The sequence below is a fragment of the Electrophorus electricus genome, chromosome 1 (genome assembly GCF_013358815.1).
Source record: "Electrophorus electricus isolate fEleEle1 chromosome 1, fEleEle1.pri, whole genome shotgun sequence".
NCBI lineage: Eukaryota > Metazoa > Chordata > Actinopteri > Gymnotiformes > Gymnotidae > Electrophorus > Electrophorus electricus.
In genome coordinates, this window is record NC_049535.1 from 18,036,933 (window position 1) to 18,051,932 (window position 15,000).

General features: G+C 44.9%; 1 protein-coding gene across 2 annotated transcripts in view; it reads left to right on the forward strand.

The window, feature by feature from the left end:
- Positions 1 to 2,406: 2,406 nt before the first annotated feature.
- Positions 2,407 to 15,000, forward strand: part of palm3 (paralemmin 3) — a 19,396-nt gene continuing 6,802 nt past the window's right edge. The window contains exon 1 of one of the 2 annotated variants that reach the window (XM_027028143.2): positions 2,407 to 2,832. Coding sequence is in view for 1 of the 2 variants with exons in the window: in XM_027028142.2 (XP_026883943.2) it covers positions 12,302 to 12,393 (92 nt within the window). In the remaining variant the exon portion in view is untranslated. Of the gene's footprint in view, positions 2,833 to 12,185; positions 12,394 to 15,000 lie in introns of those variants that run through there. The other variant, XM_027028142.2, reaches the window with a different exon arrangement.

Here is a 15,000-nt window from a genome sequence, read left to right on the forward strand (position 1 = left end):
CAACAGAGAGAAGAGCCTATTGTTGGGATGGGTGGGGTCCTTCACAATCCTCCTGGCCTTGGTCTGGCACCACTTGTCGTAGATGGTCTGCAGGTCAGGAAGCTCCATACGAGTGATGCGCTCAGCTGAACGCACCACCCTTTGGAGTGCTTGTCTGTCCTGCTTGGTGCTGTTCCCAAACCAGACTGTGATGTTCCCCGTGAGGATGCTCTCAATAGTGCAGGTGTAGAAGTTCCGCACAACCTTGGAGGGCAGTCTGAAGTCTCTTAGGCATCTGAGGTGGTAAAGACGCTGACGAGCCTTCTTTGCCAGGGAGTTGGTATGGCGGGACCAGGACAGGTCCTGAGAGATGTGAACACCAAGGTACTTGAAACTATCTACTCTCTCCACCGTGGTTCCACTGATCCTCACAGGTTGGTAGTGCCGCTCCTGCTTCTTGCTGCAATCCACAATCAGCTCCTTTGTCTTGCTGACGTTTAGGAGGAGATTATTTTCCTGGTACCAGTTTTCCAGGTGTTTAATCTCCTCCAGGTAGGCCCTCTCATCGTTGTCCGAGATGAGGCCCATGACAACGGTGTCGTCAGCAAACTTGACAATGATGGTGGAGCTGGAAGTGGCTGTGCAGTCATAGGTGTACAGTGAGTAGAGCAGGGGGCTTAGGACACAACCCTGAGGAGCTCCAGTGCTGAGGGTGAGGGTGGATGAGGCACAGTTGCCCACCCGTACTGATTGTGGTCTGTCTGTTAGGAAGTTGGAGATCCAGTCACACAGGGATGTATGCAGTCCTAGATCCTTCAATTTAGTAGTGAGTAGGGAGGGGATGATAGTGTTAAATGCTGAACTGTAGTCGACAAACAGCATCTTAACATAATTACCCCTCCCTTTGTCCAGGTGGTGCCCCAGTACTCCCGATGGCCAGTCCGTCCCTGGGGTCACCTACAAGCCCTAATGCAGCATTAGTCACATTGCTAGCAGTAATCTCACTAAATTGCTATAGGAGTTCTCATGTTGATAAAGCTGATGGCATAACCTTTTATATTTGTCTTAAAACAGTTATTTAATTACATTTTAAGACAAACCCCTAAAATTACAGGAACAGATTTTAAATTTTACTAACTCCAAAGATCTTTTACTTTTTTTTGGAAGAAAGTGCATAGATTTTGCTGTATTTCTAGTGTCATGCAAGGCAGATGCATGCTGCACCAAACCCCCACTGGGTTACCAGTGAGAGAAAGCTCACCATTGGACGAAACCACCTCGTCTTGTCTAACATGAAGAAATCCGGGATAGGAAACCTGGTGAGCAACTTGATATGGTTACAGTGAAAAAATTCGCATCCCTCCTCAAATCAGGCCTGAAGGCGTTTCCGTGCTGGCCCAGCATGGGTTTGTCTGCACTGGCTCAGGGACGAACCTGCGGGAATACGCACAAGCGCGCACACGTTACCCCCCGCGCAGGGCACCTTACACACTGTCGCCACGGAAACGGAGTGAGTGCCGTGCACAGCTCTTCTGAAGCGACGCGAACTGGGTCAGACTGAAGCGCCATGCTCGGCTTTATTTATGCTACTTTGGCTGTGGCCACATTTTTCGGAAATGGTAGTGGAATTTCGAACAGGCAAATTAAATGTAGCCTACGGTACTGGAAATGAAGCGGAAATAATAAATGTGGGTTAAATGAAAGCTTTAACACGCACAGATGGTGGTGACGGAGTTAACGCATATTCGCTGTCTTCTTCAGCAAGTCTGGTGGTTTATTTGATATAACCTGATTCTGAAAACGCTGCGTTTATCCTGTGTTATTACATGCCTTCGTAGAAATCCAACTGTTGAAAAGTTTCATTAGGACATTCATATTTGTTAACTAGGAGGTCTGAAGGTTTTCCGTTCCAAAAACCGAGCTCCTAAAACTACTCCAAGAGGATTAAATTGTGTTACGACTTATTATTATGGATACAAGGAGTAGGCCTAATTATATATTTAGAAGTTTAAACATTATGACTGTTTTCACTAACCTAGCTAACGTTTCAGTCCAGTCTTCAGTCTTTACCATTTCACTACATTATCGTGGATTCTGTGGATTCTAATTGTATGCATCGGTTTTCTCCTTTTTTACTAATAAATGTTTTTGTACGTCAGCTGATGTTCCTTCGCTAACGTTGCTGTGATACATTCTAAAGGTCATGAATAATTTGCGTACGTACGCGTTATTTGCACGTTTACAGTGGAATAAGAAGCTCTCCAGGTTTTTAGCGTTTGCGCCTTGAATCTTATTATCAGGGTTCACCCGGTGATAGGTTTGGAAGTTAATCGTGAGGGCGTTCCGGGACGGTCCCACCCTCCAGCCCAGTACCTGCCACCTGTGTTAAAGTTCTGGCGCTCCCCGGCGGGGTGGGCTGGCCCTGGAGCAGGAACCGGAGTCCGGTAACCGGAGACCGTGCCGCCTGAGCTAACCTGCTCGCCACTCGACGTGCAAAGAGCCAGTTGCATGAGCCTGGTAAACGTTTCGGGTGGATATTTAACCAACATATGCTCGTTTAATTCACCCCTAGAAAGGGTTTTCGGTGTAAATATTTAGGTTGATTATTTTTCGTGTTTCGAAAGTTTCTCCAGGTGATTTTGGAAAAGTTGTCTAACTTAAGTTACCTCAGCCGCGAGTGCGGTTTAGCCTATTTTTTTTGATCCATTATATTTTTTCATAATCCATGCGCCATCTATCATATCGATTTAAATCAACGGACGACTTCCGCCTTTGAATATTTGGATTTTTTCGTTTTAATACATATTAACTGGGGGGGGGGGGGAAACATTGGTAATTCGCACAACACGTCAGGTAAGGATGAGTTCATTAATTCATGGTTCATCAAAGTTGGTTGTAACTTGTATACAGTTTTCTGGCAGTATTTCTCTCCCGGATTGCTTCACAGTGCTTCGCTTTTGAACGCTGACGGATGAACCGTCTTGTTTAACAGCTTGGCCCGAGTGTGCGTTATGGGTCCCTTCTGTCACTTCACTCTGTGCCAATTGGTTAAAACCAGCTCTCACTAAAATGACTTTTCTATAGATTCGACGGGGGAAGGGTGGTTGTAAAGCTCAAGCCATTCGTAATCAATAGGAAGCAGTGTACGAGTAGTGTCTTGGTATAGAAACCGTTACAAAGTTACAGCAAACGTCTTCCTTAGTCATCAATATGGCCAAAAGGTCACCGAATCTGCAGCTCGTTCTGCGCTACAGTAGTGAACAGTTTTCAAACGCTAGAACGCGTTACAGTCTCAAAGAGGCAAATCCGCTTCCTGTCTCTGATTTCCAGCAAATCGGTCTTCCAAAGCTGCAAGGGTGTGGGTGAGCAGCGGTGTGCATTCCAGCAGGCACTGTTCATACATGCATTTTGCTGAGTCAGCTGAAGGGCACTTACGACATTTCTACTGTCTGTGCATCACTATACTAGTGGCGGGGTGCGCGTTTGCTATGTTCTGTATCAGAGTGATGACAGTGTTGCTTGGTGTTTCAATCATGCTTGTGCACTTCAGTATCAGGAGTAATCAAAATTTAGATTTGTTAACTTCCTGTCTGAAAAGATACACACACACACACACACACACACACAGAGAGAGAGAGAAACAATGAAATGGTTACACAAAACAAGGTCTCTACAGAGGACATTAATTGTTTCATTTAAGTTTCTTACAGAAACTCTGAGACTCAAAAGCCCAACGAGGGGTTGTAGCAGGGCAGCAGAGGACCACTTTACTTTGGAGTGGGGAGGTGAACAAAGAGGGTTAATGTGCTTTAGGAAAATTCCTTATCATTGTATAAGTCACTTTGCCTGCATTCATACTCTGACTCATTCACACTTACACACTTGCTTGTGCTTCCACTCACACAACAATGACCTAACTGGGTTGATAACTGAGCCACTGTATCAACGAGACCTGAATAGAAGTAAACTGCACCAGTGCTACACTTTGCTAAAATTACTGTAGGTGTGAAATATCGTGTAAAATCTTAATGGCACTGTTTTCTGTGTGTGCGTGCATGTGCGTGTGTGTGTGTGTACCTGCACCTCAGTCATATGTTACTCTGATCTAGTGATTCAGACCAGCATGTAGTGATTTGCTATAACTTGCTGGTTCCATGTGAACGAGTGTAGCAGGACATTCTGAGGAAGGAGAATAATAGCTCCTCTTTCCCTGAGGAGGCCATCACTGGAAGAATTCACCACCACTGAATCAGCCAAACCTGGGATACCTAACAGTGTTGAGGGAGTGCTGGCTAACACTACCAAGCCTCAGGGCATAAAACTGATGCCAGCAAGTTTGATTAACTGGCCTAGACAGACTTATGTAACTGAGGTGTGTGTTTAGTGTGTTTGTGTGTGTGTTTAGGAATGACTGCCTTTTTCAGAATCAGGATAGAAATCTGTCCTATGGCAAACTTTCATCTGAAGAAGAAGCTAAATATATTTTACTATATAACTAAGTGCACCTTACATTTTGGAACATTTGCTAATTTTGGGAGCAAGCACAGTTAAGAACTGGTGGTGTCAGGAAGAATTAGATTATAGGACACCATACAGCACAGATCTACCTCAGAGGAAAACCAACACCACTGCCTTTGGTATGAGTGTAGGAGAACTACTTATCACTACAAACCCAGCTACTCTGATCTGTAACCACTACAAACCCAGCTACTCTGAGCTGTAACCACTACAAACCCCGCTATTCTGAGCTGTAACCACTACAAACCCAGCTACTCTGAGCTGTAACCACTACAAACCCAGCTACTCTGAGCTGTAACCACTACAAACCCCGCTACTCTGAGCTGTAACCACTACAAACCCAGCTACTCTGAGCTGTAACCACTACAAACCCAGCTACTCTGAGCTGTAACCACTACAAACCCCGCTACTCTGAGCTGTAACCACTACAAACCCAGCTACTCTGAGCTGTAACCACTACAAACCCAGCTACTCTGAGCTGTAACCACTACAAACCCCGCTACTCTGAGCTGTAACCACTACAAACCCAGCTACTCTGAGCTGTAACCACTACAAACTCAGCTACTTTGAATTGTCAGTTGGGCTCTTCATTTCTTTTGGAGTGACTTGTGTTGGACTTGTGACATTAACATCTTTTATGTGACATGGATTTAACGTAATCCTGCTCTAATCCTAGCTAACATTCAACAGAGACTTCCTATATAAACACAGTCTTAGTCTGCGACTGCTGCATCCTGAACCACAGCAGAACAGTGTTTGACCCTCTGCGGAGTGGTTTATATGGCAACAGACGAGATGGGGGCCATCCACAGCCTCTTACAAACAGTTACAAATTCTGCAGTTGTCTGAGAACTGCTGTGGCTTCATTCTGAAGAGCATTTTCTAATGTTTCTAGGATCAGCTGTACCAGGTCTCTATGACGGTGGCTGGAGTGTTTGCGTAAAAGAGTCAGAGGGATTCATTTCTAGGTTCCACCACAAGTGGTGTTTCCTCAGCCACAGCAATGTCAAGGGCATTCCTGACAAACACGAGCACTAAACATGAAAAACTTTATCCACCAAAACACAGCAAGGACTCACAACTCTGCCAGAGGATGCACAGGTGATAAGATGCCTCCTGGTATAGATTCTGCCTGCTACAATAAGGTTTTGTACATGGGTTTAAAAAACAAAACAAAAAAAAAAACATTGAAAAAAGCCTCATGTCTCACGAGGGTTGATGTGTCCTCTAAAAGTGCAGAATTCCTAAGAGAAAATTTCCTAGAGAAAATTGGTTTTAGGGAACCCAAGGGAGTTAACTGTTCTCAGTTCATAATTTCCTTTTTTTTTTTTTTTTTAACCTATTTAATTTTCTGTGTAATTTACATCAATATAGCAGAGTAGTGCAAACAAATAGCACTTAAGAGCAAATACAATTCAGTGTGGACTGCTGGGATACATTATTTACTTACTACTACATCTACCATCATTATTACATAATAATAATAATTATATTACGTGATGATTGCTGCATTAAACCATGTTTGCAGGACAGTGTGTGCTCTGTCTATGGGCTAGTGTGTGGTCTGTAGGTTCTGTGTGGGTTTGTGTCCATTCTGACGTCAGTGTTGCAAGATGAGCTTATAGAGGCACCTGACTGACATTCCTCCAGAACCAGTTGAAATCAATAGTCCCACATCGCCACGGCGACAAGTCACTGCACGCACAGCAGTGACGGTACATCTGAAGCATGTGCGACTGCAGTGAGAAGGAAGATCTGGAAGGTTCTACCATAAGCTTATTTAGGGTGAGTGCAGCTTCGCACTGTCGGAGGCTTCCCTGTTGCAGCATTCTAAACCGTTGTAACTCCAAGAGCGGGCTAGCTTCCTGTCAGCACCCTGAAAGCACTTATGGGACTACAGGTACGGGAATTTGCTTGGGTATGATGCAAACTGCTCAACAGAGTAGAAAGCTGAAAGACTATGACTGACAACAGAAATGCACGAATTAGAATGACTGAACAATTAGAAAACCTTATTTGAGCACACTGGCATTCACCCCAGCTGTCCTCTGTGTTGTGAAGCCACTCCTTTCTCCAGCCAGTAGACCAGCTAACAGAATCTGCATCCACATGCTGTAGAAGCACTTCACTAGCTACACAGGTAGTTTAATACTTAAGAAGGGTACTGGGCCAGCAGTAATGAATTTGTTCATTCTTCGTACAGCAGGAGTGTGACGCAGGCCGTTACAAGGAATGCTTGGTGAGGTATGTAGGCTGGTTGTATCTGACTGTGCCGGGGTAAAGCCCCAGCGCCATGGGCCAGTATGGTGTGTACTGAGGCTTGTATCCAGGCTTGTCAGAGCAGATACCTCTGGTCTCATTTGTTTCGATCTCTTGTTTCAATCTCTTCCTCCTGCCTCCATTTTATTTTTTTTTCAATCTGCCTTTTGTCTCTGTCATCCCCACTTTAGGAACGTACTGTTCAGCCTAACTGTAGTAGTAAAGTCAGTAGAAATACGTGTGTGTCTGATGCAACATACAACAAATGGTTAATTGTAGTAATTATGTTTTATGTGAATGTCTCACTCTGCTACAATATACTTACAGCTGAGTGTCAGTTTTCCCACACAGAGTGAGTGTGCATTAACGGTCACACTCGGGCTGTAATATCTGTGGCATCACCTGATACCTGGTGTGTCTTCTCTGAAGGAGCGCAGGTTTCACAGTAACAGCAGAACAGGTCAAGAACCCAACTAGCCTCAAATGGCCTCCCCAATTGGAACCAGGAGGTGTTGGATATTATTATCATTTAGTTAAGTCACAGAAGGGAGTCGTTCTTGGTATCTGACTAACAGAAAGAGGAGACCGAATGGTAAATATGATCTCTTGGATGGGCTTTGTCCCCTTCTGACCGTAATAGCTTGCTACATTGGCTGTAAGAATGTGTGTATATATGTGGGTGTTTTCTAGAAAGGCAGAAATATGATGCTTACAGTTTTATGATTTTCTGGTTGTATCGCAGCCTAAGCAAGATGGCCACTCAACCACTGGTCCAGTAGTGGTAGCAATGACTTTCCAATTTTCAGTTTATGCAACAGTGTAATCTAATCTACCACATCATCATTAATTCAGGACCTGCATCTGTTTAGTCCTGATGAGAGAGACACAACCCAGACACACAGGGCCAGTCACCTCCCTCGGTCTCTCTCTCTCTCTGCTAGTGCTCAGATGTAGGTATGGAAATTTAGCTAGTCTGGCCTCCATGAGAAGCCTTATCATATGTCTTGCTGTGTACCTTGCTGTGCACATTATGTCTCCTGTATGGCCCAGCATACAACCTGGTTATACTGCTACAGCTCATTAAAATCACATCAAAAACATCAATCAAAAGTTTAAAGATTATGTTGGACAGTCAGAAAGTGCAGTCAAACCTTGACTTTCATGGGTTTAACTTTCGCAGATTTCATTATGCGTGAGTTTGCTATCAATAATGAAATGGGTTTTACAAATTAAATGAGTTTTATGGCCTGCAGTGGAAAATCTCAGATGCCACGTACAGCCTAGGATATGTAAAGAAATGTTTAGTAAGCATAAATGCATAAAATATTATTCATCTATTTTATAATTTCCAAGCATAAATATATACATAACGTTGTTATAAAATGTTACATTTTATAAAAAGGTTTCAGTGCAGACTACACACTATTTGTGGATGCCACTCTCCTTGTTTTTGTATCAAATATTGTCGACAGCACTAAGTTAAGGTTCAGGGGGCCTAGAGATGTTTGTTTTTTCACAGTTGGTTCACTACATTCTTAGGTGTTAGGGGCACACGACCCCTCTGAATGTGGAAGGGCACGTGTACAAATGGAGAAAAAGTACTTCCTGTCTGCATTCATCCATGGAATGAACTGTGCGCTGGTTTAGAGAACTACTCCTGGGGTTTTTCCTGGTTTAAAATGAGGCAGCGGTGGTACTATCCTTATCACATGTACACATGTGCATGTGCACCCTGCTTTCAGCTGGCTAAAGCAGGATAAGCCATTTTAGGAATTTTAATACTTATACAGTTGAAGAAAATGGCAGTTATCTTGTTAAGAATTTTATTTAAAAAACTAAAGTGCCATGTTCACCATTAAAATTCAATACAACATAAAATACAATTTATTAACTTGCACAATTAATAAACAGCAAAGCTGTTTAAAATCCCATCAAATGTAACATAATTGTATACAGCCTATCCCTTGTGGGTGGGCGCAACCATTTTTTTCAAAGTGAATCACCATCTGGTGAATAAAGACGTTTACACCATGTGTCATGAAATAGCATGAACTTTAAACACAGCTTTTAATATTAATTGCCTGCAAATAGGTGGAAACGGGTGGCAAGTCCTTTTTCAGGGGTCACCCCTTGTCACCACCTGGAACCTCCACCGCTTTTCCTGGGTGTACCTTTACTGTGGAAATGCAGGGAATGCAGGTGATGAGTGGAGAGCTTCCTGAAAGAATTTATGTCCACGTTTGTCAAAACTATTTGTTTAAATGAATGTGAAATACGATTGTTTTCTATTTATTTTTTATTTAAAATAATTTGTTTAGTTTCACAAAATGTCTGTTGGCGCGCCTTTATTATGTTGGCATCGTGTGACAATAAAGCACAACATTTGCTGATTCTGTCATTAGGAACATCATACGTTTTATTTTATTGACTAACACATATTACTACGCGATTTATTACTGAATAAATGAAGCCAAGGCAGCTTGTAGAGGATACTTTACTGGTTTAAAGCAATATCGCCATTAACCTACCATAGTACCATCTTAAAAGCAGCTCGAAGCCTTGGGAACGAGTGCAATGCTTGTTAAGATATACCCCCCAAACCCCACAACCTCCCCAAACTATGAGTGCAATGTTTGTTAGAAAATGGTGCCCTCCATACCCTTCAGAGTTGTGTCGAGAGTTGGAGGCAGCACGAAATTTGATGGGGGCGGCGGCCTCGTAATTTGCTACACAGGATAAACATTGAATTCTTAGCATAGCAGAGAAGCTGAGAAATGACTTAGAGGAATTTTTTACTGGGTTGGCAACCTGCTGTAACATGAAACTAATTTAGGCAGGAAAGCACTTAAACAGATGAGCCCAGAGGAGTCCATGCCTAAGAGCTTTTTAAAACCCTCAATTAGCTTAACCGTCATCTTGTTGCTTTTTGAGAAAGCCTGTTGGCACATGCGTTATATATGAGTGTTACTGGGCAAGGGTTATGGCATGAGTGTTACTGGGTGAGCTGGACTCGAAGTGACCGAGAGATCCAGATTTAAAGCTGGAATAGCACAGTGCAAAATGACATTAAATCTTATGTGAAAATTATTCCAAACACAGGTCTAATTTCACAAAAGAAAACTAACCATCACTAATAATTATCATTTTTTGTTATGACTGCAGTAATACACAAACAAGGCCTAAATTAAATGGCCAATAACACCAATTATCGAGCCAATAACACTAAATACAAATTTGTCCTTGTCTGCAAATGTTCTATTGACTGCACATCTTCCTCCAGTCCGTTGGCTGGTGTGCTACATAAGCAAGTTCAGTTTTATGGTTTTCTATAACAGAAGACCACATAGCATGTAGGGCCCCAGCTCACTGACTGCAAGTCTAGGAAATACATTTTAATCAGATAAAATTAGACACAATGGCATACACTACTGGGGGTTAGTGGAGAACTGCTTGGGCTTAGTATAGTGCACTATTGTGGGTTAGTTGGGGTTGGTGCATTGTATAACTGGGGGTTATGGGAGTACACTGTGGGGGGTTAGTATAGCACACTCGGGTTAGTTAAGTGTATTGTTGGGGTTGGTGGATTGTATAACTGCAGGTTAGTGGACTACTGCTGGGGTTGTCGGAGGACACTGTAGGGGTTAGTAAGGCACTCTCAGGGGTTCGTGAAGTGTGTTGTTGGGCTTGGTGAATTGTATAACTGGGGGCTATTGGAGTTAGTGAGGGAGAGCAAGCAATGTAGAAGTCCATCTGTCAGCAAAGGGCCAAGAACACCATTTCTTTGCTCCCTCTGTCTCTTCCTCTTCCTGGGGAATATTTCACACCCACAGCACTGACAGACCTTGGTGCTTTCTCCATGACCTTCTTAGCCACTGGCATCAGGCCTAAATGTTAGACGGGACGCGAAGGCAGTGGGCCAAGATAACTGTTGACAATAATGCAGTTTATTTAGATGCATTCAGGTTAATCCTTACCTCATGAGAGCACGCAAGCCAACTCTGATGCATGCTCAAAGCCCGTATCAACTCTCCCACTCTCTCTGATGTCCTCTTTGCCGAAGGGAGCGCGCGTTAAAGGTACAAAAACAGGACGTCACACCCTCCAATAAAACATTTCTGAACACACTTGGGAAGCATGCCTGTTCCAGCTGTTTTTCCCTTCTTAAACTTACCAGGCCATTTATGGCTAGTTATGTACCAGTGTGTAAAAGCTTGTAATAAACAGCTCATAAAGAGCTCAGCATGAGGACTTGCTGTGGAGCTTGCATGTGTGTGTTTGTGTGAGAGGGAGCCTTTGTGTGAGTGTGTGTGGGTCTGAGAAACAGAGTGACGAAGGCACCAGGAAGGGCTGTGCACTACTTCTGAATGTCGGGAGGTTTCTGTACATGGCTGAACAGAGCCTGCATTATGTGGGGCCCCTGAGGCTGAGCTATGAGAAACCCCTGACAGAGAAGCACTGATCCACCTGTACTCCCCTCTAGCTCTCTACACAGACATGGAGCGCTTGGGGGTGGGGGTGGGGGGGGTGAGCCAGCCCAGCTCACAGCCTACAGAGCTCAGTTAAGCCAGTTAGCAAGAGGCTGATAGGGGCGTAATGTAGAATATATTCTAGAATTGTACCATGTTGGTGGGTAATGTTGGATTGTGAGTAATGCCGACCAACACACACCTCCTAGTGGTGCTGCGTGCATTCCACACAACTCCGTAGCCCCGGTGTGTTGGAGCTTTGGCATTTTCTTTCAAAACCATTGCTGTTTGTGTTGTTTGTGATACACACACACATACACTATGTTGTTGTTTGCTGCTTATGCATCACGCTGGATGTGTGGATCTTTCACCACTAAAGTGGTTCAATAACCCCCCCCCCATCACTGAATAAGTGCAGGTGAGTGTAGGCTGTATGAATGTGAGATTGGGGTATTGCTGATTCAAATAACAGGCCAAACTGATAAAGGATCTTACACACACACACACACACACACACACACACACACACCACAAAGGAGAGACATACCCAAGCACACAGTGGAAGAAAACCCTGACCAGCCTCCAGCCTGGTTCACCTGTTCCAGTGCGAGATAATCACTTCCGAGGCTCCAGGCCTGCTCGAGTTGCGTGTGCAACACAACAGTGTGACACCCTTTGGCAGGTGCTCTGTTTCAGTGTGCAGCGCTGCATTAGGACGGGGACGTGGCAGTGACGGGATTGTGGGTTTTTTTCTTTGTTGAATAAGTGAGTGGGAACAACGAATCTTTCACTATTATTGGTGCTCCAGCACTCTTGAGCTCTGCACAACGTCTGACCTCACTTGACACCCCCACCACTGAGATGGAGGATGAACCCTGTGTAGCTGCATGCTGCCTGATGTAGCGCTCAGACTGACTTAGAAACGGCAGCTGCTTCATCCCAGAACAGGCTCACGAGGAGACCACTGCAGTTCTTTCCCAGGCAGAGAGACCACTAGTCAGGATGGGCTGTCCACTGGGGATGCACATTTTACAACATACATTTATGAGAGAAATTTAGCAGAAAAAAGCTAAATTTCCATGGAATATACAGTAGTAGGTGCCCGTGGTAGAAATGTGCAGTCAGGCTTCAGTGACGTCTTTGCTGAGAAAGATCCGATCCATCTCCTCGGGTAGGCAAACGTTTCATGAATGTAATGGAGTGTGACAGGGCAGGGCAATGTGGGAAATTGTGTTCTGATCACTTTTCAACCAGTGTTAATGGAAATGCATTATCTCTTCTCTTAAGTAAAAGCAGAAAGAACGCAATATTGGTTTGTTAAAAGTTAAAAAGTAAACATTAAAAAAAGTCATTTTCTGAAATTTATGGACAAATTTGCTTGTGACAAAGTGTAATCTATATGAAAAGAATTTAGGTTTATTTAATTATCAAAAGTAAAATGTATTCATCGGCAGTTTTGCTAAAATAGGGTTGACAGACAAAAGGGGTGGAGCAAAAATTATTGTCCATTTCTGTTCTGTCTCCAAAAACAGTAAAGAATGAGCTCAAAAATGGTGTGGAGTGCTGGAGTGCTGCAGTACTGAAGTGCTGGAGTGCTGCAGTGCTGGAGTGCTGAAGTGCTGGAGTACTGAAGTACTGGTGTGCTGGAGTGCTGCAGTGCTGGAGTGCTGAAGTGCTGGAGTGCTGCAGTACTGAAGTGCTGGAGTGCTGCAGTTCTGGAGTGCTGAAGTGCTGGAGTACTGAAGTACTGGTGTGCTGGAGTGCTGCAGTGCTGGAGTCCTGGAGTCCTGGAGTACTGAAGTACTGGAGTGCTGGAGTTTGCTCATGCCCTGCCACTGAAATTTTCCCTCACCCACCGGGGGCAGGTAGCCAAAGGTGGGCCTGACAGAGCCTGTAGGCCGCTCCGAGCCTGGCGCTGTTACCCCTCGAGGGCAATGCCAGCCCTGGTCTGCTTTCAGTGTGCCCACACCTCCCACACTACAGCTCATGTCAGCTACATGCCCTCATGGTATGGAGACACATGGGACACCTATATGATGAAGGGGGGAGTGTGTGTGCATGCGTGTGTGTGTGTGATCATTTGTCCCCCACTACTAGGCATTCTTCATAAGAAGTGATATTACTATGCTCTCTGTGCCAGTCACGTGGTCACACTGGCAGTGGGAGCTGGGATATATTCGGCTTCCTGAAGATTACACTCTACAGCGTGTGGCAGCACATTCGCCGTTAGCATGTGCTTTTGTTACCGTAGCAACAGCTCAATCAGGCAACCTCGTGTCTGATGAACCCAGTGACCTGAGTGGGAGAGAGCAGTGTTTTTGTTTCCTTCTGCTGCTTTCTGTTTCTTTTTTTCTTTCTCTCCCTCTCTCTCAGTTTATGTCTTTCTCTCTCTCTCTATCTCTTTCTCCTTCCCTCCCCTCTGTTTTCTGCTGGGTGTCAGGGCCCTGTGTATTACTCTGTAATTAGCATGCACTCTTCTGTTGGGACCTCCACAGTGGAAATCATCAAAGCCGTGTTTATGCCTCAGTGCTGGAGGTTCCTCCTCTGTTTACTCCCGTATTCTGTTATCTACTCCCCTGTTTACTCCTGTCGGGAGTGTGTGTCTCCTGGAGGCTGGATGTTGAGTTTGATGAATGGCTCAGAAACACTTTGCCTGTTACAACCCTCAGCACACAGAGCTGGGCGGTGGGCCCCGTTACCGGCATGCAGCGGGTTTGCTCCTAGCTGTCATCTGAACGAAGGCTTAAGTCTGTGGGGTGGGGCGGGGTGGGTTGACGGGGGCAGCTGGCCTGCAGCGGCTTCACGGCACTCGCTTTGGGTGATCTAACTGGCGGGTTCTGGCCTGAGTCTCTGTCCCGCCTACTTATTCTCACTCACTGAAACTAACGCACAGAGTTCGAAATACTTCCAGCAGTGATGCATGCTGACCAGTTCTTTTAGGCAAGGACTTCAGCCAGCGCAGTGTGTGTGTGTGCGCGTGTGTGTGTGGAAAGACCTGGGTGTGGGTGTGGGTGTGGGTGTGTGTATGTGTGCGCTACATGATTTCTCACAATAAAGGCCTGCGCGCTGTGTTTTGGAAGAGATGTATCACATTCACAGAGGAGCTGATTCAGGATGGGCCATCTCACGTTTGCTGTTTGGTCTGTGTGTGAGTGTGTGTGTGTGTGTGTGTGTGTGTGTGTGTGTGTGTGTGTGTGTGTGTGTGTGTGTGTGTGTGTGTGTGTGTGTGTGTGTGTGTGTGTGCACGCTAAAGTGGGAGGTGCACTCTCCTGCACTTCTACACATGCCCAGACACAGCCAGCGGTCGCTTCTCTCTCAGAGGGCCTCATCGCTCCTAGCACTAGTGCAGGTTTATCTAAAGGCAGACAGCAGATTATGGCCTCCACAGAATAATCCAGACTCGAATTTGCGATCATAAGTGTTTATAGGTGTGTACATATGTCTCCTTAGTGTGGTTTTGTGTGTGAGTGTGTATATATTTTAGGGAGTACATACCAGGTGTGTGGTTTACTCAGGCAGACTGGAGCTGTGGTGTGTGTGGGAGAAAGAACAGACTTTCTTTCTGTGGTGTGTGTGGGAGAAAGAACAGACTTTCTGACGTATGCCACACACTCTTATCCAGCGCAATTTAAAATTTTCATGTAGACAAATGTAGTGTTAAGAGTCTTAGTCAAAGACTCTTGTTGGTATAGCACAGAACACTTGCCCAGAAAGGGATTGAACCCCAGTACTCCCTGAGCTGCTAGTCTCTGAGCCAGCACAGGACAGCCTTAGATGA